Raw genomic sequence first — 23,137 nt, forward strand, 5'->3', positions numbered from 1 at the left:
GAGTTGTCGATAGTCTCCTGGGCGTGTTCCAGCCCGAGGCAGGACGAGCAGACCTGGTGTGAGTCTGTGCCTGCTATCTTCAACCCGCAGCCGCATGACCGAGCCTCCGAGTCCCTGACTCCTCTGGTGTGAGGGGGAGAGGCGTCCATCTTGTTCGCCTCGTGGCGTGGAGAGGACCCGCTCGTTACGGGTACGTCGTTGAGAGAAAAAGTGTTACCAACCCGTCCTTAATCCGGAGAAAAAGGGGACGGTGTGGGTCCTTTGTTCTCAAAGAATATTGACTGGTGTGTCAATATACTTCTAATCCTTTTCTTCTCCGTGAGAGAGAAAAAGAAAAGCGTCCTTGCTACCGTGGTGTCGGTAGTAAGGGGAAGCTAGCTAGCAACAGGTGCGTAGCTAGCTTGAGAAAAATCAAAACCATACCTTACTTTCCGGGGAAAGAAACGGCGAGGTCGATTTTAATACTAACTGGCGTTAGTATTACCGTCTTCTTGCGAAGCAGAAGGAGTAGCCGGCGAGCGCCCGTCGACCGAAATGGTTATATTTGGGTTCAGTCTGTGGACCGTGAAGCTTGTCCGGCTACTATAGAGATGTGCTCTGAAGCGAGAAGAGGTGTTTGAATGATGCATGCGTCGTGGCGCAAGCTACTTATAGGGGGTGAATTCCCTGACGCTGACGTCAAGATCACCAGCCAATCAGGATTGGCGTAATGAGATTGATGCTTCTGTTTGCTCCGCGATGAGGCGCATCCCATAGTGAGACATCGAACGGAGTGTTATGAATGAGAACCATTAGCTTTTTGATGAGGGAGCCCTTGCAATGCTAACTTCTGTGTCGGCCTACAAAAATACCTCTTCACTGCACCACTCTATTGGCAAACACCTTTTTGTAGTTTTAATATCAAACGTGGCCACAGTTGCTCTTTCATCCAGCAGTGACAGAGTTGTCTTGCAAGATACTTGGATTCCGTGAACTCAGGTGATTACGTGAATCTTGCAGGGTTATCATTTCATACAAAGATACATTTTGCCAGGTTACAAGTACTGTGTTTGTGTATAGACCAATCACTATACTAAGAGGAGCTAATGGCAGCTAAGAGGCGTGGTTTCAGTCAGAACATCGCACAAGCTTCCCCGACATTGATCTGGTTGGTTAAAGTTAGGCTGTGATTAGACAGATGGTTCATCCAATCACTTGCAGAATATTTTAGGAAAGTGCCAGAAATTAGTTTCCAATGACGGTTTCTCAGATGGTGCTGTGTTACCAACCATCTGGCATGTCAGGTTAGTTACAGAGCAACATTTCATTCATTTTGAGTCTTGTTTGTGGCCACATGATAAATCTGCAAGGAAAGTGAGTGTACTGTCGATTTTAATAATAATAATCATTCCTTACATTTATTATAGCGCTTTTTCAATGACTCAAAGCGCTTTTACATATACACACATTACACATATATCATACATGCAATGGTCAGATACTGTGGACAATACCCACAGGAGCAAGTTCAGGTGAAGTGTCTTGCCCAAGGACACACCGGCTTTACAGACGCAGCAGCGGCGGGTTTCACCCCTTGATCTGATGATCATTGCACAGTGCACTGCGCCACACCGTCCATCTTCACGCCTCGAGGTCATCGAGGCGCTTTTACAAGTACACATTGGTATTATACATGTACTGTGGACAATACCCACAGGAGCAAATCCGGGTGAAGTGTCTTGCCCAAGGACACAACGGCCTGACGCAGTGGCGGCAGGAGCGGGTTTCTAACTGGAGTTCCCCAGCACTCCCCCTTGATCTGATGATCGGATGCACAGACCACTGCGCCACCCGTCCCGATTTTAGACTTGGAAACAGCTGCATGCAGGTAAACAATGTGCTAAAGTGAAAGGAAATATAATTATATAAATAGATTTAGTTGATACCTTCTTAAAGGATTAGATTATTTCAGCACCCGTTTTATGTTTAAGCAATCAAATGTTGTTCTATTTCCTGCTGCAAGTAAACACTGCCAAACACGTCCTCTCGTTGCAAGTACTGCCTAAAACGGGGCTGCTGTTAATGGAAAGTGAAAAGAAAAATGGGTGGGAAGGACAAAAGGAGCTGATTATGCTGTAGATCAGCAAGAATCCCTAAAAGTAATTCAAACAAAACTACCTGTGTAGCTACACAGTGTCTGCGCTGCACATTTTATTTTTATTGTCAGGTTTTCATGCTTTTTTTAAATGCAAATATATTAACAGTTTTCTATTTTCAAACAAATAAATGGGCGACTTCCGAATAGTGTATGTGACCGGAAGTAAAAGAGAGAGGAAAATACAGTCGAAAATGTACTAAAGATGCAATTTAAATCTGCCTATAAGGCCTCGACAACTGCTTTACTCACTTAACCATCTCTTCATGTGGACCAGACATTGTAGCCTTGATACCTCTTTCTCTACCTTTGAATACATATGGAAGCATCTCAACATTATTTAACTCTGAATGGTTTTGGCACTGCTGTGATCAAACCTTAGGAAAAAGTTCCATCACCACAGCCTTGGCTTTATTATTTTGTAACAAAGAACCTCAAGAGCTTAAATAACATGTAATGCTACATTTGCGGTTGTGTTTATACATGTATTTGGTCCTCCACAAAGAAAGAATATGTTTCCTGTTGCTATGCAACTTGCTTCTTCTCAGCATACATTGTGATGTCTGACACTTCATTCAAGTGTAGACCTTTAGAGTGTTAAAATCCTAGTGACACTAACATTAAAAGCAGCTTTAGATGCTCCTGCTCTTCCTTCTCCTGGTTCATTATGTGCATGTTATTAGTTATTATAATGGAAACACCCAACATGACAAATTCCCCCAGGTTTAGCTTTGAGAGAGCCAAATATAATGTACCGCATTTGGTAAAAGTGTCTGGTATTATGTTTAAGATCTGTCACCAGCTGATATTACTGAAGCAATTTGGTGACATATCAATAATAGCTTCCCATTGCCACTCATTAGAACATCCTCAGAGCACAAGCAAGCACTGATTGAAAAGAAGAAAGATAATGACAGTTAATAACAAGAAGAAAATCTGATTACGTCATGGCCGCGATCTTTCTGTCTGCCTCTCTCCCTCTTTCTCCTGCTTGCGCTCTCTCAGTGAATCATTCTGTCACCATGAAAATCACCGCCTTGTCCTTTTGACACCGCCATGATTAATTGCAGCAACATAAAAGTGTATATGGAGCAGTGCATGATTGTTACATTTTCAAATCGGGTTCAGATTTGAAATGTTTGTGAGATCGGGGCGACTACGAGTGCAGGTGCTTTCATCACCGCCTATTCACAGGAAAAATATAAAACTCTTCTCATGCCATCCAAGCTTATTTTCACTACTGCCATTGCATTGTATATGGGATACTGCTCAGAATTACACCTAGTTTTTTCTGTACTAATTCAACACAGAATGGTTTGTGTCTGGTTTCATTGTCTGCACATATTAAACAATATTTGGGGATTTATAACAGAGGCGTGATTGATAATCACTTCGCAGTAACAATGTTTGTAAAAGAACAATACAACAGCAATGCCAAAAAACACTCAAAAATCCCCCTTTACATGAGAGCTAGGACTTATTCCAAAAGTTCCACAGCGGATAAATGTATTACCCAACAAGCCATTGTATTGGATGTAGACAATATAGCCATTTTGCACATTATGCTTTCCCAAAGATTAGTACATTTAAATTTGACTGAGACGATATGTCTGGAATTTCCCATTGTGGTGTTCCATAATATCGAAAAGAGGCTCTGCTATGCTGTTTGGGCTTTTTCCTTTGTTGTAGTGAGCTATATAGATTGTTTTGCATGTAAATGGTCTGAACTGTAAAAGTTCCTTCTAGATTGAGTTTCTCTCCCACAAACTCCCCCCCCTGCCTGGAACACTCGATTGGACTCCTCTGTTTACTTCCGTAAAATAATGACATCACTATGCACACTGCACTTCGATTGGCTAGCGCACACATTGTGCGTGATATGCTAAGGTTTTGGACATTTCCAACACATCTCTGAGCAATTGACCAATCGTAACAGAGCAGGCCAGCTAACCAATCAGAGCAGACTGAGCTCTGGTTTGAGACAGAGGGTGAAAAGAGGTGCTGTAGCACAGGCTGTATGAGAAAAATAAAGAGCTTTTTGAACATTAAAGCATGAAGACATGTCCCAGTAGAGACACACAATACAAATATGAACCTGAAAATGAGCATAAGATGTCCTTGTTAAAGGACAATAAATGTTGTATGACAATATTATTCAAGCATTTCATTCAATTTGGCAACTGAAAAAGATATGCTTTAATAGTCAATGAATGAAAGATAAACAAGAGAAAGATTCATCTTCTAAAAAGTACAAAAGTGCTCATGTCACTTTCTAAAATGCTACTATTTATTGGGGACATGCATCACAGTGAGAGTCATCCCCTGTGTTATTTTGGCAGCTTTATAATCACTTGTGGAAAATGAATCAGTGTTTGCTCTCCCATTTAAATGGACCGAAATAAGTGATGCGTTCTCCTTTATCTATTCCTGTCAAACAAGGAAAAGTGGGAAATGAGATTTTAGAAAATTAGTTGGTAGCTTCAAGGAACACAGACCAAGTTTAGCGTGATGACAGATGTCTCCTTGATTGCGTTTATTTTTTAAATGATTTGTGGATTTATTCATATTTGCAAAGATACAAGGTCCTGTTGGCATATTTTGGCAGAGGGAAATGACATGCAGTGGCAAGGGAACTGTCACATGTGTCTCTTCTCTCTTATCTGCCTGCCGTCCTACACTGTATGTCATATTTTGGCCTTGCAGAACTGCATTCCACTTATCTTTTTGATTTTAATTAAATAATGTCTGAAGTTGGTATTATTTAGCCTGATTTATTATCAGCACAATGTGTTGGCTTTGAAAGAGATTTGAATATGACCTTTGTTATACATTAGTTTAATATGAACACTTTTACTTTAATGTAATGCTACGGTGGCCAACAGGTGCAAACGCGTGACCCAAAACATTTATAAAAACACAAATTAGACAAAACATATGCAAAAGAAGAAATATCTTCATCAACTTGACAGCACATGCTCAGCATCTAGAAAACATTCACTAATTTGACAAAACATGCGCAGCATTTACTAAAACTCAAAAGCTGCGAGAAGCTTGAAAAACTACTGAAACAGGGACGCTATAAAGTGATCCGCACCGGACCACTTTTTGTCGTTTGGGGATTATAATATTAGCCAACTGTCATTGTTGGCACAGTTATCCTGTTTCATAATTGCAAGTGTTTCGTCAATGTATTTGAAATAACTAGGTTAGCTTGGTTAGCTGCAGCAGATCTGCAATAGTTTCGGAAGGAATCATGCGATCACATTGTTCAAATAAGCCAATGAAACTTACATTGTTGGTACATTTCCAGTGACAGTGACAGTTAGCCAACCTCATAATTCTCAACAAGTGCTCCAGTCCCAGCTGTGTGTGTCACTTTTTAGGGTCCCCTGATTTCCATTTTGTTTTGAGGTTCTTGCAGCGTTTGTTAATGCTGCTCATATGTTCTCAAGTTGGTGAAGATGTGTCTTGATTTGTATGTGTTTTGGCACATTAGTGTTTTTATATTTGCATAGTTTTTCAAACTGAAGTGCGTTTCTCCCAATGTAATTTGTTGGGTCGTTTTAATGTGTGTGCCACTGCCGGCCAACATGATAATCAATTTAAATGCTTCATTTTTCATTACAAGTCTCAAAAATGTCAATGATATATGTTTAATAATTTTAAAAAATGCTTTGAGGAAGAGAGGCCACACATGATTATGTTGACTGGAAAAGAACAACATACTCCCGAGTCCCGAAACAACGTTACAATTACAATCTAAAATGACTGAGTTCACCCAACCCCGCTAACAGTTTTCCTTCTTTAAAAGTATATTTATATCTCAGTCTGTATTATTCCCATAGTAATACTCTATATCTGCCTCCAAATAATGAAAGCGGAAATGAAAAAGGAGCAGAACTGCAGGGTAACAACACAGAAATAACACTCTTCTCCCTGCAGCTACATTCCTGTTATCCCATTCATTCACAGCTTTGATGAAACCCTAATTGATTCATTTTCTTATACCTCAAGCAGACAGGTGGCAAAGAAAGATGTTTAGTCATGGTTGGATCAGTATGAATAGGTAAACTGACGCTTAATAATATGCTTAACCTCAATGAAGGTATTATTCCTCACTCCTTTAGAGCACACAGCTCTATCTTAAGTAATGTAGCTGTTTAATCAATGTTTATTTTATGCATATAAATTAATTTCTTTGTTAATGTTTATAGAAACACACCAATTACCTAGAATTAGAGGATAAATTCCCTATTATACCAACCCATAGACAACACAGGTGTTATTGTGTACCCACACCATTTTGTCCAACAAAGGCTACAGAACAGGTGCATGGTACGCTGTAATCCACGCTGCTCTCGCTCCACCTGCTGTGATAATTAATGAGCTGTTTCGATTCACGGTGAAAATGCTTCTTCTCTTTTCAAGTTGATGTTTCTATCCCATTGCGCTATTGGATTTTAAGCTCTGGCTCTGGAGTGCACATAGGATGAACGCAGATAAAGGGATGGGTATAGAGTGCCACAGTGACGCTTCCTAAAACCCGGAAGTAAACTCCTTCCGGTTCCTTCGACAAAAACGCAATGCAATTTCTCCATAGGATTTTGGAAAATAGCTGGAAATAAGGTCTGTGGTTGACACACATTTAAGAGACGGATCACGTTTTGTTCAGCCGGATAATATCCACATGTCTATCCTACTTTTATAATTTTCTAACCACAAATCTAGTCGCCAGAAGCAAAATGCTAACGTTATGCTATAAACGAACTACAGCAGGGTTGCTGCTTGATTGATTGATTGATTGAAAAGTTTATTAACAGCTTGTATATTGGGTACAGTACAGTACAGCTCAAAACATACAATTGTTAAGGGGATGCAGACCAGAGAAAGACTTTCGTCTTGTTTACATCAGGGTCCCCCATTTCCAATTCATCATATCATTTAAGACATATAAGACATATTTGACATACAGATGGCTTATTTACAATTTACATACAGGTGGTTTTTTTACATACAGATTGCTTGTTTACGATTTTCATTTTAGATTTCGTTCTAATACATCCTAACCGGACATTTAGGACATACCAAGTCTACAGATATACAGTTAGTAACAGAGTCTAAAATGCGAGTATATACATAGATGGGGGGGGGAAGCTGTCCATTGAACGACAGGTTGAGATTTGTACCATTACCGGGGCCAGTTTTGCAATGCTCTCCCCCGAAGGTGCTCTTTAAGAGAGGTTTTGAAGGTAAGTATAGTTTTACTTTCCTTTACAGTTGTGGGAAGAGCGTTCCACCTTGATGTGGCATAATTGCGAAACGTGTATTCCCCCTTTTTTGTGCCAAATCTGGGTTTCACATGATTTGTGGAGCTCCCTCTGGTGTTATGATCATGGTATTCCTTGACCTTTGGGAAGAATTTTGACATGTACATGGGTACCATAGAGGTGTAGTGGATCTTGTAGACCAGGCCCATTGCAAGTAGCTGTACTCTGTCGTCTACTCTAAGCCATCCTAGGTTGTCAAAGTGGGCAGAGGTGAGGTGGGTTCTAGATGAAAGGTCAAGCAGTAGTCTGACCAGTTTATTTTGCGATGTTTGAAGTTTTATTTTTAGCGCCTTGGAGGTGCTATGGTACCATGACGTGCAAGCATAGTCATAGTACCCTTGAATGAGTGCTCCTGCCAGAGTTTTCAGGGTGTTTTTGTTTACCAGAGAGGAGATCCGGTATAGGAATCTAGTTCTTTGATTGACTTTTTTATTACATTGGATGCCATTTTGTCACAGGAGAGGTTTGCCTCAAGAATAGATCCTAGGTATGTAATTTCCTTCTTACTTGTGACAATAATGTCGCCCACTGCAACTGAGAAGTCGTCGGATTTGCTGAGATTATGTTTCGAACCGAAGAGAATGGACTCTGTTTTACCCAGGTGTAATGATAATTTATTATCGGCGAGCCAGGTGCAGATTCTGCCGAGCTCGGAGCTGAGGGTTTTTTCAACCTGCAACCTGTTCCTGTCAGAGACCAGCAGGGCTGAGTCGTCCGCGAACAGGAACAAGTTGCAGTCACATGCTGATGACATGTCATCAGCATGTGACTGCATCAGCTTCAACGTCACGCCAACTTAAGATCCATATTCAAAACTCAGATTCAAAATTGTACAAGTTGAAGCGTTTGTTTTAACAGTTTGCAGGAGGCAGGGACTTGCTTTTAAGCAGAATACGGGGGGAAACAAACTTAGCGGGAGTGTTTACGTGTTCGGTGTAATCACGTAAAACGGCCTCGACAACTTCTGTAGTCCTATTCAGCCACTTGTTAACAACCATCGTTTTTTAGACACGTAAACTCTTCAGAAATCACCAGTGGGGTCACTGCTGATGGATTTAATGTGGTAGAACAAAACGTGATCCGTCTCTTCAATTTGTGTCAACCACAGACCTTATTTGGAGCTATTTTCCAAAATCCTATGGAGAAATTTCATTGCTTTTTTGTCGAACTAACCGGAAGTGGTAAAATGCTAACTTACTTCTGAGTTTTAGGATGCGTCACAGTGGCACTCTATTGAATGCCGTGTAACTTCATTTGTAAATGTGCCTTATACGCTATGCTGGACTGCGATAAATAAACTTGTGTTCATTCACACGTTTAGAGGACTGTTTTCCACCAAATCTTCATTTTAAATGAACCTATATCTGGAGAGTAATAACTCATACTTATATATGGTTTTCCAGTGAACTTGAATACCCTTTTGAGGAGGTTTCTTTAGTGCACAATATTGGAATTGTGCACTAATTAAAGGTTGTACTTGGAGGCGTAGTCATTAGTCATCTTTTAAGAACATATTACACTAATGTCAGAATTGCTCCAACAATTTGCTATCAGACTTTATAGACTGGATTTAAAAAGAAAACTGCAACTACTCAAATGTGCTTTTTCTCTAGTTAAATATCACATTAAACGTATAGAAAATCTAATGAAATAATTAAGTGCTGCAGTGCATTAACCTTTACAGAAATAAAGAGCATGATAAAGTTGGAAAGAAAAGCTTGTTTGAACACGGCCTATGTACTGGAAATGTGGTGCAGGTAGATGGGGACATAGTGCAGCTTAAGACTCACAGAACACAGCAGCAGGTTGTTGACAAAGTATAGGTTATTTGTTTGTTGGTTACTTTTAAACGACAATAACCTGTCCTGCAGAATACCTTTGAGCAAGGTCACTTGGTCACTGTTGGTGTGTACCAGCCTTCTCTGATGGCAGCCATTAGAAGGTTTTTAGAGTTGGCTATAAATACTTGGATACAACAGCAGCATGTCACAGCTTGTAATATAATGATGTGGCATCTGTCTTCACTAAAATAACCTCAGCCCACACAGACTGCTGAGAGGACAGCTGTGATTTATCAATGTTTTAGAAAGTTCATATTTAAGTAAAGAAGATGAATTTATTGTTACATTGAATTACATTTAAAAGGCTTACTGGCTTTGTTCATTGAAAACAACACTATTTGTTCATTTTGAATATATTACAGAGCCATTTATAATAGATGATGTCTTTAGGTGCGGAACACTTAAATTGAAATGTTTTCATTGTATATTACATTCAAATTTAAAGAGGACATATTATACTAATGTGCAGGTTGATATTTGTATTGTGTGGCTAGTGTGACATGTTTACATGCTTTAATGTTCAAAAAGGTCTTTATTTTTCTCATACTGCCTGTCTATGTGTGTGGGAGACAAACTCACCTGCGGTCATAGTTTAATTTATTGTTGGATTGAACTTGACAATACTGCTGTTAAGTCTGATAAGGCTGAAAAATACATGTTCTCACTTTAAATACAAACATGTTTGATAAAAAAAAACATTCAAAGTTAAACTGTATTGTCGTTCAAGGATTATAAACTCCATCCCTGTTGTGAATATGAAAATTGTTTTGGCGTTATTCAACAGGAGCTTGGCCCTATCCACTCATACAGTTAGTAATGCACTGTTGACAATAATGACTATTTGATCCTTGGCATATTCAATTCAATTGAGCAAAGGTCTCTGAAAGAGCTCCAGATTAGGTTTGCTTTCCTTCAGCAACACAACAAATACAACATATCTGTTTGCTGAATAGCATCTCAACAAGCAGTGACTATACAACTTCATGTTGTGGTCATATCTGGTGCTTAAATAAGATAAATAATTCCCTGTCATGGGATTAGGCACCCAGAGATGTTATGAACTGGTGAAACTCCTGTTATATCTTTAGTGGCAGCACATGCTACTCTGGCAATAACAAAGCTGTTGAATCAATTCTAAAATCATTGTTAAAGCTCCACTAATAGAGGAATTCATATTGCTATTGAATGTGGAAGATATCACTCCTTCAGACAAGAAGTCAAACCAAATGATCATCCCACTGTGCAATTCCCTTCAGTTCTATGGAGCATTTTTCAGTCTTTCAGTTATTGGTTTTGGTTATACAGGCAGCATTTTTGGGTTTAAAAAAATCGATTAAACCCACATTAAATTACCTGCCCAGCACCAGAAGTTGGACAGACAAAGTAAGGACGCACCATTAAAAACACAATATATTATTTAAGCCATTTTTCTTAGAATTCCTTGATAGAGACTAAAAGAGATTTTAAAGGGGACCTATCATGCAAAATGCACTTTTGTACGTCTTTTATACATGAATATGTGTCCCCGGTGTGTCAGGGAATCACCAAGTGTCAGAAAACACAACCCTCTCTCTTTTCCTCCATACCCAAATCTCTAAAAATGGGGCTGCAACGGAGCTGATACAGACTGATCCAGATTTGAAATACCTCTGACGTCAGAAACGAGGAGCTCCGCCTATATGGCCAACTGTCCACCTATCAGGAGGAAACAGCCAAGACCATTGACGTTCGAAAGCGCTGGAGACGCTGTAGTACATATGCCAGGCCTGTAGGTGGCGCTGTAGTCTGCCACAAAAGCAGCGAAGAAGACTTCTCAGATTCAGCCCTTGCAAAAACAGGGCTAAAAAAGAGTAAATAGAGCGAAATGAGGCATGGCTAAAATGCATGATCTGTTTGGTATTTTGAAAAAGAAACTTTGCAGACATGTTTTATATAGGTATAGCCCTACAATATATGTTTCAAATATAGCATGATAGGTCCACTTTAAAGAAAAGTGAATAACATGGACATTTGCACCAGATCTTCAAATGAATGGTTTTCTTTGTTTCTATTGGTTATCTACATGGGAAAGTTTGCCATTGCTAATTATATGGGTAAATATTCAGGCAATGTTGTGCTCTCTTGCAAAGGAGTTACAACAGAGCTAAAAGAAGAGTGCATACTGTGTCATGGACTATACAGTATATAGTCGATATATACTGTACATATATTTACCAGGAAGCCTGAATATATAGTTGCATTAACATATTTTTTCGTCTTTTTTCCTTCTTCTTTCACCTCTCTGTCGTCTTGTCCCTCTATTTCACTCTCTGTCTTAGGTGTACTTTAAGCGTGATGGCGAGCTGATAGAGGTGATCTCCTACACTCAGACCTCCAATGAGGGTGGCGGCGCAGCTGGGGTGAGAGGGGCCCGGCCGCTCATCAGCAGAGACCTCGATGATACTAAACTACAGCGCTCCCTCTCCCTGCTGGACCCCGAAGGGCGAGTGCCCCGTGTGCACACAGAGACCCCCCAGCGTGTCCACACTCAAGGCCAGCAGGCCAACGAGCCCAGCCCTGCGACAGAGGTCATCCCAGAGACAGTGGTGAGCCGGGAGTTCCCCCGCTGGGTGCACAGCACAGACCCGCTCTACTACTTCAGTCACACTAACATCCCCCAGAGTGACGGCTCTGTGGTGGTCCAGGCCCGACTCACCTGGACCCTCAACCCGCAGCTGGATAATGATGCCCTGTTCAGCTGCGAAGTCAAGCACCCGGCATTGTCCATGCCCATGCAGACAGAGGTCACTCTATGTGAGTAAGACTAAAACTAAGTCATTGTTTTTGCATTGCACTGTGTCTCAATTTGAATACTTCCCTTAGTGCACTGATTGTCGTGCACTGTGAACACTAATGCAATCACACTGCCACTTTTCCCTAACCAGAAGTGACGATATCTGCTGTTAGCTTTAGCAAACTAGCTAGCAACAATCATTTGTGGTACCAAATCATTACAGACTGCTAAGTTAACCCTGTAAAATAATCGTGTCTTATTTGTGAACCCCGAATAGTGAGACATTACTTGAACAGTGAAGAAAAATATACATTTTTATTTGTAATGTAGTGTGTATATCCAACCCAGTCTCACGGCATTTCGTGTTATAGTCACGAAATTAATTTAATCTATTGATTCGTGTTCACCAACACGATTTCGCCATTTTTTTCGTGTCACACAGAACGATTTTAAAAGCAATGTATTTCTATTGGTAGTGTGTTTCGTGCCTGCACCACGTCTTTGTGTCCGGTCGGGTCTTGGAAGACCAGATGCTGTGTGGTTCATAAAAACATTTTCTTACTCAATATCTTACCCTAAGCCTAACCCTATCCCTTTTATTTTAAATTGTATAATGTCGGAGTTTTTTTGCCGTCCGCGAGGAAAAGAAATGGGGCTCAGAGCCTCAGAATAATGAAATCTGTATTTTTTGTCATCTTTTTTTCCTTCTAATTTGTTATTATTTGGTGCAGGCACGAAACATACTACCAATATAAATACAGTGCTTCTAAAATCGTTCTGTGTCAGAATACTGAAATCTGTATTGGTTTTTATCTGTTTTTCCTTCTAATTTGTTATTATTTACATTGCTTTTAAAATCGTTCTGTGTGACACCAAAAAAATGGCGAAATCGTGTTGGTGAACACGAATCAATAGATTAATGTTGTGACTACAGTATAACACGAAATTCCGTGAGACTGTGTTGGTATATCGGAGCAACTTCAATCGCTGTTGTTAGCTTAGCATCTATAACGTAGCTAAGATGGCGATCGTTTAGTGAAATATCCAGCATCCCACACTCCAATTTTGACAGCTACACCATCCATATACTCATTGTGCATTTTGCAATACTTCGCATTAGGAAACTCCTATGCACTCAGAACAGCCAGAAAAGTACACAAGTACACAATTGGAGACATTTTCCTAGTTCCATTCCACCACCACCTTTGTTTTCATCTGTTTTCTATTTCTCCTCCCACTTCACCTAGAGGTACACACACACACAACCTTTTCTCATTTGTTCTCCTTTTTAATCTCCTGCCGTGTCCTTGCATCCCGTTGCTACACTTGGAAAGCGACCGGGCCCCCTCATGTGTCCCCTGCAAATGTACTCAGAACAACACTGATTTTAATTTGATTCCAATTAATTGTGTTACAACTGAGCAGATTGCGAGTTTAGCGGCAAATGCAAAACTCTGACTGACTGACAGGGCAATTCATCGAGCTGTCTGTTGCTAGATTGAGTTAACTCAGTACCGTTATTGAAAAAGTCAGCCTCAATTACAGAAGTCAAATGAGAATTTAGACATGTTATATCATCGGTGAGACGATTTCAGAGATGATGCCCTTCTCCAAATTTCAATGAGCAGCTGCCTTAAGCTCTTTTGTATGACATTTTACTGTTTTGCATCCTCCCTAAATTCCATCACTTTATTTGAAAAAAGGAAACATAGAGCAGTGGGATTATTTGCAAACTTTCCATCTGAAAAATATCAAAGCAGACGTAGGGATGCAGGTATTGAATTCTAAACACAGGGAGTCATACTTTAAGGGAAAAGTTAGCATTAAGTTTAAAGAATGTGTAACCCAAGAGACACACACACTCTCATTTTCTTGTTATCTACAAACAAAGATGGCCTCCAGCACATCCAATTAACACTTCAAAGGCAATACGTTGGCATGGTCCTCCTGGAGACAAGCCACACCATCCTGACATGACAAACAGAGACATGATCTTCCATCAGAGGCTAGCTATGGTTGAAGGCAGAGGGAGAATCTGAATGAGGAGACGGTGGCCGGTACATATTTGCTTGCTGCACTGTTTCTCGCTGTCAGTATGTTATCTCACATCGCCACCTTTCATCTAATTAAAAGTATCCCTCTTTCTATGCTGGTGAGCAGCTGTGGTCACTCTGAGTCGATGTATGGAGACTGTCATTATAATCCAGAAGTGGAAAGACTTGAATGGGTTTTAGTAGGGATTTAAAGTCTCCCAACAACAAGGCAAGGCACATTTATGTTTATAGTACACGTCATACATGTTGAAGATAACACATACAATAAAACAATCATAAAGAGCATATGAAAATAAAAGATAAAATGGCATTAGATCAGCTAAAAGAACATATAGAGTGCATTACATGGTGCACCTATTATACATTCATAGTTTTGATTCCAGACCTGAGCAGCATAGAGGCTAACATCTGCTTCACCATGTTTAGTTCTGTCAGTAGTTATTACCAACAACCAATTTCTCTCCAGTAATCTAAGAGGCCTAGCAAATGTCTTGAGGATTTAAGTTACAGTGTGTGGTCGGTTATTTGGTTTAAGTTAGACCTCTAGCAGCTGAATTTTGAACAAGTTGAAAGAAAATCCTAAATCATGTTTTGAGGCCTCTGAGTTTGGCTACATTTTAAGATGATCAAAATCTTACTCGTTATTTATTTTACATTTTGTTGTAACTGACAGTAAACAAATACAACAATTTGTCATTCATTTTAAGTTAGCAACTTGATGTTTTTGAAATTCATTTAAAAAAAATACGACACAGAGGACTCTTTGTATCTAAATGTAGATGATGGAAGACAATACTGTTGCACCAAGTTGAATTATTTAGTGCAGCTTTTTTTATGGTGCACTCACACAGTGATAAAAAATTGTTAATTTCAATTTTTACATTTTGTTGTGCCAGGAAAACTTCCTGCCAGAATCCATATACACATCTGGGTAAGTAGGGTACACCTACAGGGTCGCAATTAGTAAAGTAGGGACACTCCTTTATGTTATTCCTGTTAGGTCAGTTTGAAGTTCAGACCATCAAAAGAGTTTAACTTTTAGGAAAAGAGCTGGGCTCTCATGCTCAGCAAACAATATTGAAAGAAAATTAATAGTTCATTTATTTGGAACTATTTTCAGTTGTGAATTAATACACATTTGTATCATTATAGTGAGAATTAATGTCAACATGATGGTGTATGTGACCCTGACACGCCAGATGGTCCCTTTTTTTAATAGAACCACCATAGAAGGCTTCCTTGGAAAGAGGCATGCACTTTCAAAAACAATGTCAATCAAACTCTTACCAAAGCCACTTAGGATAAAAGAAAAAAATATTAATTCTTCAAAAAAGTGCTTTTCTTTGCTCTTCTTTCAATCAATAAAATACACCCAGTTATAATGCTGCTGCAGCATATTTACCTACCTCTTTAGGAACCACCTTTGTTTGAACAAACAGCCTTTTAGTGTCACTCGGCACACACCTAAACCATGCCCATTGCTGCTGGTACTGTAGGTCCTCACATGCACAGGACATAGGTTGTGCTATATAAAATCTCATCTAATTTCTTGTATGACTATGAATAAGAATCCAGCTGCCATGTTGGATTCATTCAAAAATATCCTTTATTATTATTTATTATTTATTTATTTGATTGCAACAATTGTGTTTTTAGGAGTACTTCTTTGGATGATCAATGTATTGTTGTTTTTTTTCATTTCATACAATGTGTTGATAACAAGAAAATATATATATTTCAAGAATGATCCTTTAAACCACATAAGCAGAGGAGGGAATCCAATTTAAAACAGCAGTTTAGCCCATATTTAAACACCGATTGTTTAAATTATTATTGTTGTGTTTTTCAAATGGGAACATCTCACATCCAAAGTTATCTTTCTGACATGTAGTACCTGTCACCAACATATCCCAAGTGGATTTGAAAAAAGCACTTCAGTTGCAGGATGCAGACAGCCATGTCAGTTGAAGGTATAATGGCAGTAAATTAGCTTTTCTGACAAAGTATTGCAGTAACAGCTCTTTGCCTCTCTCACATGTTGATGATAAAACAGATGACACACAATGGGCCCTGTGAAGTTCTTGCTAAATGTCAAAGGTGCTAATATTTTGACAAGCCTTTATCTTTTCCGTGTTTGAAAGCATTCATTTGTCATTACCTTTGTTCTTTTAACGAGATGGAAGGTGCATCAGCAGACACACATTTATTTTTGTATCCACCACCTAAAGAAAAGAGAACAAAACATGTGCGTGTGTTGATTCTAATTAGAGCACACTTGAAATTCAAAGCACTCACACACATGCTTTTGGCTTGATCTAACTTGGAATGGAATAAAATATCAAAATATAGCAGGGGTATACTGTAGGTTGAGGTTATGCACAACGGCAAAATGGTTGACATGTTTGAGAGCATTTAAACATTGTGTGACTCTAATAGGACTCTGTATCAGCCCGTCACATTTTTTCCAACACTTACATTCCCTGTTTATTTCTATTATACAGCCATAAATGGATAATTGCACTAACTATCTGTCTTTCTGTATATGCACACACTCTCTTGTTTCTCTCAGGTTATGTTTAGTCAGGAAATGAAAAGGAGTTATTTGCAGGGCCCATAAGTAATACATATTTCAGAGATTTAATATTGCCACATGAGACGGAGCGACAGTCTGACAATTGACCAATGTTGTATTGCACTTCATGAATAATCATGACTCGCTCTGTGGTTAGCATACAAATGGACCTGAAGCTGCACCAGGCCTTGGGGGTCCAAAAAAGAAAAACACAGCGCTATGAGATCATATGCCAGGTGTATTCTGCATGCCTGGATTGTATTCATGAACACAGAGCATCTAAATAATTGAAATAAGTTCCCTGCTTTGGATTTAGATTGGCTAAGGTGTTTATTATTCAGCGTCATTAGACACGTGGTGGAATTCCATTTCGTACAGTGTTCAGCAGTGAGGACGGATCTAGGCTTCCTCACATTGCTTTGCCAGACCGTGATAATCAAAGAGCAGATGCTCAGCTTCAGGAAGGCGTCTGTGATCTGTGTGTGTGTGTGTGTGTGTGTGTGTGTGTGTGTGTGTGTGTGTGTGTGTGTGTGTGTGTGTGTGTGTGTGTGTGTGTGTGTGTGTGTGTGTGTGTGTGTGTGTGGTGTGTGTGTGTGTGTGTGTGTGTGTGTGTGTGTGTGTGTGTGTGTGTGTGTGTGTGTGTGTGTGTGTGTGTGTGTGTGTGTGTGTGTGTGTGTGTGTATTGTGGTGGATTAAATATGTGTGCATGTATGTGTATGGTTATATATATATGTAAATGTCTATGTGCGTATGGGTCCGTTTGCCCGTGCGAATATATACTTGTTATGTGTACCTAGTGTTTTGTTTGTGCCTGATGTCTGCAGCTCACATTCATCAATCTGTTTTATCAACCTCCTTTTGGGTCACAAAGTCTATGTAAAAGGCACTGCAGAGTGCTAGAATCACCACGATAGAGTGCTCCAGCAGTCAGTGAGGGGTTTTACATTAGGTGACATGCCTCTTCTGCTTTTCTTTCCAATAGAGTGGCAAAGTCCCTCCCCTTCCGGTTGAGCTCCATGGGACCTTATTTCGGAAAAATCGCTGAATGAACTACATCTCTGGTCTCGCAGACTCACACGTCACCAAGATGGCCGTCACTACTGTCTTGCTAAACAAGGGATACCCTCACTTAGGGTTGCCAACTATGGAGTCAGATTTGTATGGAGTCAGATTTGGGTCAATATTCTAGCGCGTAAAACAAGCTACTCACGAGCGGAAAATGTGCTTTTACACGCGCATAAAATGACCCTCGCGCGCAGATTAAACCCCCGCGAGCGGCTATGCGCTCGCTCGCGAGAGAGACAGCCCTCTTGCTCGCTCGCGGGAGTGTCAGCCTCGCGGAGTCTGTCTACGCGCGTGAATAGTTTCTGGCACTTTGGGGCGGAGCCACTGGACTTTGATTGACAGCTGCAAGGAAGCCCGGAGTTGCCAGGTTTGATAAATGCCTGAACTACCAAGAGCCGAGGAGTGACAGCTGCAAGATCAGTTGGACGAGATTGAATAGTAAAGTTGTCCATAAAAAACTGTGTGTGTGTGTGTGTGTGTGTGTGTGTGTGTGTGTGTGTGTGTGTGTGTGTGTGTGTGTGTGTTGTGTGTGTGTGTGTGTGTGTGTGTGTGTGTGTGTGTGTGTGTGTGTGTGTGTGTGTGTGTGTGTGTGTGTGTACAGTATATGTGTGTGTGTGTGTGTGTACAGTATGTGTGTGTGTGTGTGTGTGTGTACAGTATGTGTGTGTGTGTGTGTGTGTGTGTGTGTGTGTGTGTGTGTGTGTGTGTGTGTGTGTGTGTGTGTGTGTGTGTGTGTGTGTGTGTGTCAGTCAGCTGATTGATGGGAAAATGCTGGGAAAATGATTGGTTGAAGGATAACATTAAGTCTAATAATGACATACCGTGCATGTTCACATCATGTATACTTTGCATTACTACCATTTTTCAAATATTTAATTTTTTAACATTTTGGACAAAATAGCCAATTGTACATCGAGGTGCCCAGATGTCCCTAGTGCCCACCTATCCGATTTGAACATGCTGATGTACAATGTGATGTAGTAGCCATAATGCAGGTGTAAGACCATTGTGTTTGTATTGTGTTATAGGTATGCATAGTTCTCATTCATAACACTCCGTTCGATGTCTCACTATGGGATGCGCCTCATCGCGGAGCAAACAGAAGCATCAATCTCATTACGCCAATCCTGATTGGCTGGAGATCTTGACGTCAGCGTCAGGGAAATCACCCCCTATAAGTAGCTTGCGCCACAACGCATGCGCCATTCAAACACCTCTTCTCGCTTCAGAGCACATCTCTATAGTAGCCGGACAAGCTTAACGGTCCACAGACTGAACCCAAATATAACCATTTCGGTCGACGGGGCGCTCGCCGGCTACTCCTTCTGCTTCGCAAGAAGACGGTAATACTAACGCCAGTTAGTATTAAAATCGACCTCGCCGTTCTTTCCCCGGAAAGTAAGGTAAGGTTTTGATTTTTCTCAAGCTAAGCTACGCACCTGTTGCTAGCTAGCTTCCCCTTACTACCGACACCACGGTAGCGAGGACGCTTTTCTTTTCTCTCTCACGGAGGAGAAAAGGATTAGAAGTATATTGACACACCAGTCAATATTCTTTGAGAACAAAGGACCCACACCGTCCCTTTTTCTCCGGATTAAGGACGGGTTGGTAACACTTTTTCTCTCAACGACGTACTTGTTACGAGCAGGTCCTCTCCACGCCACGAGGCGAACAAGATGGACGCCTCTCCCCCTCACACCAGAGGAGTCAGGGACTCGGAGGCTCGGTCATGCGGCTGCGGGTTGAAGATAGCAGGCACAGACTCACACCAGGTCTGCTCGTCCTGCCTCGGGCTGGAACACGCCCAGGAGGCTATCGACAACCCCGGCTCGTGCGGGCATTGTGCCCTTTTCACCCGAAAGAGCCTCCACCGACGGCCAGCACACCAAGCTAGCTTGTTGGAACAGGACTCCCTCATGTCCACTGATTCGCCGTTTGGCAATCAAGACACGGGGGCGTCCGCCGCAGAGACTGAGCCCCTCACTGTGTCGGTCTGGGGCTCACTAACAGCGGCAGCTGCGGAACCGGGATCCCACGCCGTTCAGGCCGGGACCCGGTGGCGGGAACGGAGCCCCACGCCTCACCAGGCGGGAGCTCCCGGCGAGACCTCACCATGGTCTCGCCCGCAGAGGCTCGGCCTGCTCCGCATACCGCCGATGGAACTGCTGGTGGCAGCCCACCTCCCACCGAGGATGGGTCACCAAGCAGGAACCCCACGCTGCCAGCGAAGGTGGACCGTTTCCAGTCGACCATGACTGAACGGTCCTACAGAGCCGCAGCGTTGTCCGCCAGGGCTCTGAACGTTGTTCAGGATGTGCTTGACATGCCCATCGTTCCCGAGGGGATTTTCGGCTCCGCTCTTGCCTCCATGCAGAGGAGATGCGAGTCGAAAAAGAAGGAGGACGAGGACCTCCACCTCTGCCTCCCTCGAAGGGCCCAGCCGCTGCCTTCGCAGCGGCAGCCCTTCGTCCAAGCTGCTCCGAACCCTGCTCGGTTCAAAATACCGAAAACGCAGAGGTCGCAGTCCGCCCCGAGTGCCTCAACACCATCCTCAAGTCCGCGTAAACACATGTCACACACTTATTGATTTTTCTGTCATAAAACATTTTCCGCTAACGCATCCAGGCTTCGAGCCAAGGGCGCTGCTCGAAAATGAAAAGAAAAACAATAAAAACAATAAACAGTCCGTCAACTGTTCCCCTTCTGAGAGCAGCTACGGCCTCTCTCAAAGGGCGGACAATTGACGGGTCTGTGAAGGCACCACCGTCACGCGCATGCGCAGTGCCGGCTGGGGTCGTGAAGAAAAGCCCGCCCCGAGTCCCCAGCCCAGGCTGGAGACGAGGGCGAGCTGGCCTAGAAAATCTCCGGTTCCGGCTGCAGCTCAGGCGCAGCCAACCCAGAATTTCGGCCAGCAGTCGAGGAAGAAGAAGCGAGCGGCGTGACAGCCCCTCCTTCTCCCCTCTGTGACAGAGCTGGAAGTCTATTGTTCCCCAGCTCTAAATGTGTTCCCGCCGCCTCGAGAGATGCCTCAACACCATCCTCAAGTCCGCATAAACACATGTCACACACTTATTGATTTTTCTGTCACAAATCATTTTCCGCTGACGCATCCAGGCTTCAAGCCAAGGGCGCAGCTCGGAAAAATGAAAAGAAAAACAATAAACAGCCCGTCAACTGTTCCCCTTCTGAGAGCAGCTACGGCATCTCTCAAAAGGCGGATTACAGGCGGGTCTGTGAAGGCACCACCGTCACGCGCATGCGCAGTGCCGGCTGGGGTTTTTAAAAGCACCACCGCCACGCGCATGCGCAGTGCCGGCTGGGGTTGTGAAGGCACCACCGTCATGCGCATGCGCAGTGTCGGTGGGGATTGTCGAAAGGGGGCACCACTGTGTTCAGACACTAGAGGGCCCCATAACACAACAAATAGAGACTCAGAGGGGAAGAGATGTGACATCTCCACTGGCTCTAAGGAGCATGCAGTGGAAGATGCTCACATCATCTGCCTGGGTTTTCAAGACAGTAACACGGGGCTACAGACTCCAATTCGCTGTCACCCCCCCTCGCTTCTCGGGCATTCTGCATTCGCAGGCCCGAGGAGAGTCAGCCCATATTCTGGAGAAAGAGATTCTCTCTCTCCTAGAAAAGAGGGCTATATCTATTGTACCCGCCGAGCAGAGTCAGGGCGGCTTCTATTCCAAGTACTTCCTCGTTCCCAAACGGGGAGGGAACGGAATTCGGCCAATACTTGATTTGAGGGCTCTGAACAAATATCTAAGAAGATATAAGTTCAGAATGCTCACTCACACATCTCTGCTGCGGCTCGTGCGACAAGACGACTGGTTCACATCAGTCGACCTGAAAGATGCGTATTTTCACATCCCAGTATATTACCCACACAGGAAATATCTGAGATTCGCATTTCAGGGGATCTGTTATGAATACAGAGTACTCCCCTTCGGTCTGTCTCTCAGTCCAAGGGTGTTTGTACGATGTACGGAAGCCGCGATAGCCCCGTTAAGACAACAGGGTATTCGCCTGGCGACCTAACTGGACGACTGGCTGCTTCTCGCACTGTCGGAGCAGGAGGCTGTTACGCAGACGAATGTCCTCGTAAAGCACCTGCTCAACCTGGGTTTCATAATAAACACAGAGAAGAGCATGTTGTGCCCCACTCTTCCTGGGTTTACACCTGAACTCGGTGCCCTTTTCAGCTCGCTTGTCAGCGGATAGAGTGAAAGCTTTCAGAGCTTGTCTCGCTCTTTTCCAGCTGCGCAAACATGTTCTCTTCAGATCATGCCTGCGATTGCTGGGGCTCATGGCGTCAGCCATCCTGGTCGTACGACTGGGACGCTTACACATGAGGGAGTTTCAGCGCCATGGCGCGCGGAGAGTGATGGTTACTGTGAAATGCGTAATGGCACTGCGCCACTGGCTGCACCCGACTTTTCTAGTACGAGGTGTGCCTATGGGTGCTGTTCTTTCACGGAAAGTGGTCACCACGGACGCGTGTCTGATAGGTTGGGGAGGTATTTATGAAGGTCGCCCGGTGAGGGGTCTCTGGAGCAGAGACCTCCAGCGGGCACACATAAATTACCTGGAGCTTTTAGCGATGTTTCTCACCCTAAAACGCTTTCTGCCTTTCCTCAGGGGACATCACGTCCTCGTGAGGACAGACAATACGACCACGATATCGTATATTAACCGCCAAGGGGGTTTGCGTTCTCTCCAGTTACACACACTGGCGCGCAAACTTATCCTATGGAGCGGTAGGCGTCTCCTCTCTCTGAGAGCGACGCACGTACCGGAAGTGAGGAACCTCGGGGCAGATCTACTGTCCAGAGGTATACCACTTTATGCAGACTGGACTCTACATCCAAGGATTGTGAGCCAGCTGTGGGTGCGTTACGGCAGAGCCGCGGTGGATCTGTTCGCATCGAAAGACAACGCTCAGTGTCAGCTGTTCTTTTCGATGCGTGATCTAAATGCACCGTTAGGCGTGGATGCACTCGCGCACAATTGGCCCCCGGGCCTTCTGTACGCGTTCCCACCCCTGGCTCTGATACCCCCAACTCTGGCCAGAGTGAGAGAGCAACGCCACACACTTATCCTGATAGCTCCGCACTGGCCAGCTATGTACTGGCTAGCGGAGATATATCAGCTGCTGTGCGGGCAGCCATGGCAGCCCCCACTACGCAGGGACATACTGTCCCAAGCGGGGGGGGGCGATCTTTCACCCACACCCAGAGCGCTTGGCTCTATGGGCCTGGCCCGTGAGTGGTACAATCTAAATACAGTGTGACATGACGCTGACCCTGGCAGCTGACAAACGAGCCAGTGGCACTCATGCACTATCTGTACAGTTTTCATGCAC

At 42.9% G+C, this 23,137-nt stretch overlaps 1 protein-coding gene across 3 annotated transcripts in view; it reads left to right on the forward strand.

Moving 5' to 3' along the window:
• The window catches only part of igsf21a (immunoglobin superfamily, member 21a), a 277,788-nt gene that overhangs the window by 220,197 nt on the left and 34,454 nt on the right, over positions 1–23,137 (forward strand). For all 3 annotated transcript variants that reach the window (XR_004568004.1, XM_034205655.1, XM_034205656.1), the window contains exon 6: positions 11,621–12,095. Coding sequence is in view for 2 of the 3 variants with exons in the window: in XM_034205655.1 (XP_034061546.1) it covers positions 11,621–12,095 (475 nt within the window). In the remaining variant the exon portion in view is untranslated. The remainder of the gene's footprint in view (positions 1–11,620; positions 12,096–23,137) is intronic.

This window comes from Gymnodraco acuticeps, unplaced genomic scaffold (assembly GCF_902827175.1).
Source record: "Gymnodraco acuticeps unplaced genomic scaffold, fGymAcu1.1, whole genome shotgun sequence".
Classification (NCBI taxonomy): Eukaryota; Metazoa; Chordata; class Actinopteri; order Perciformes; family Bathydraconidae; genus Gymnodraco; species Gymnodraco acuticeps.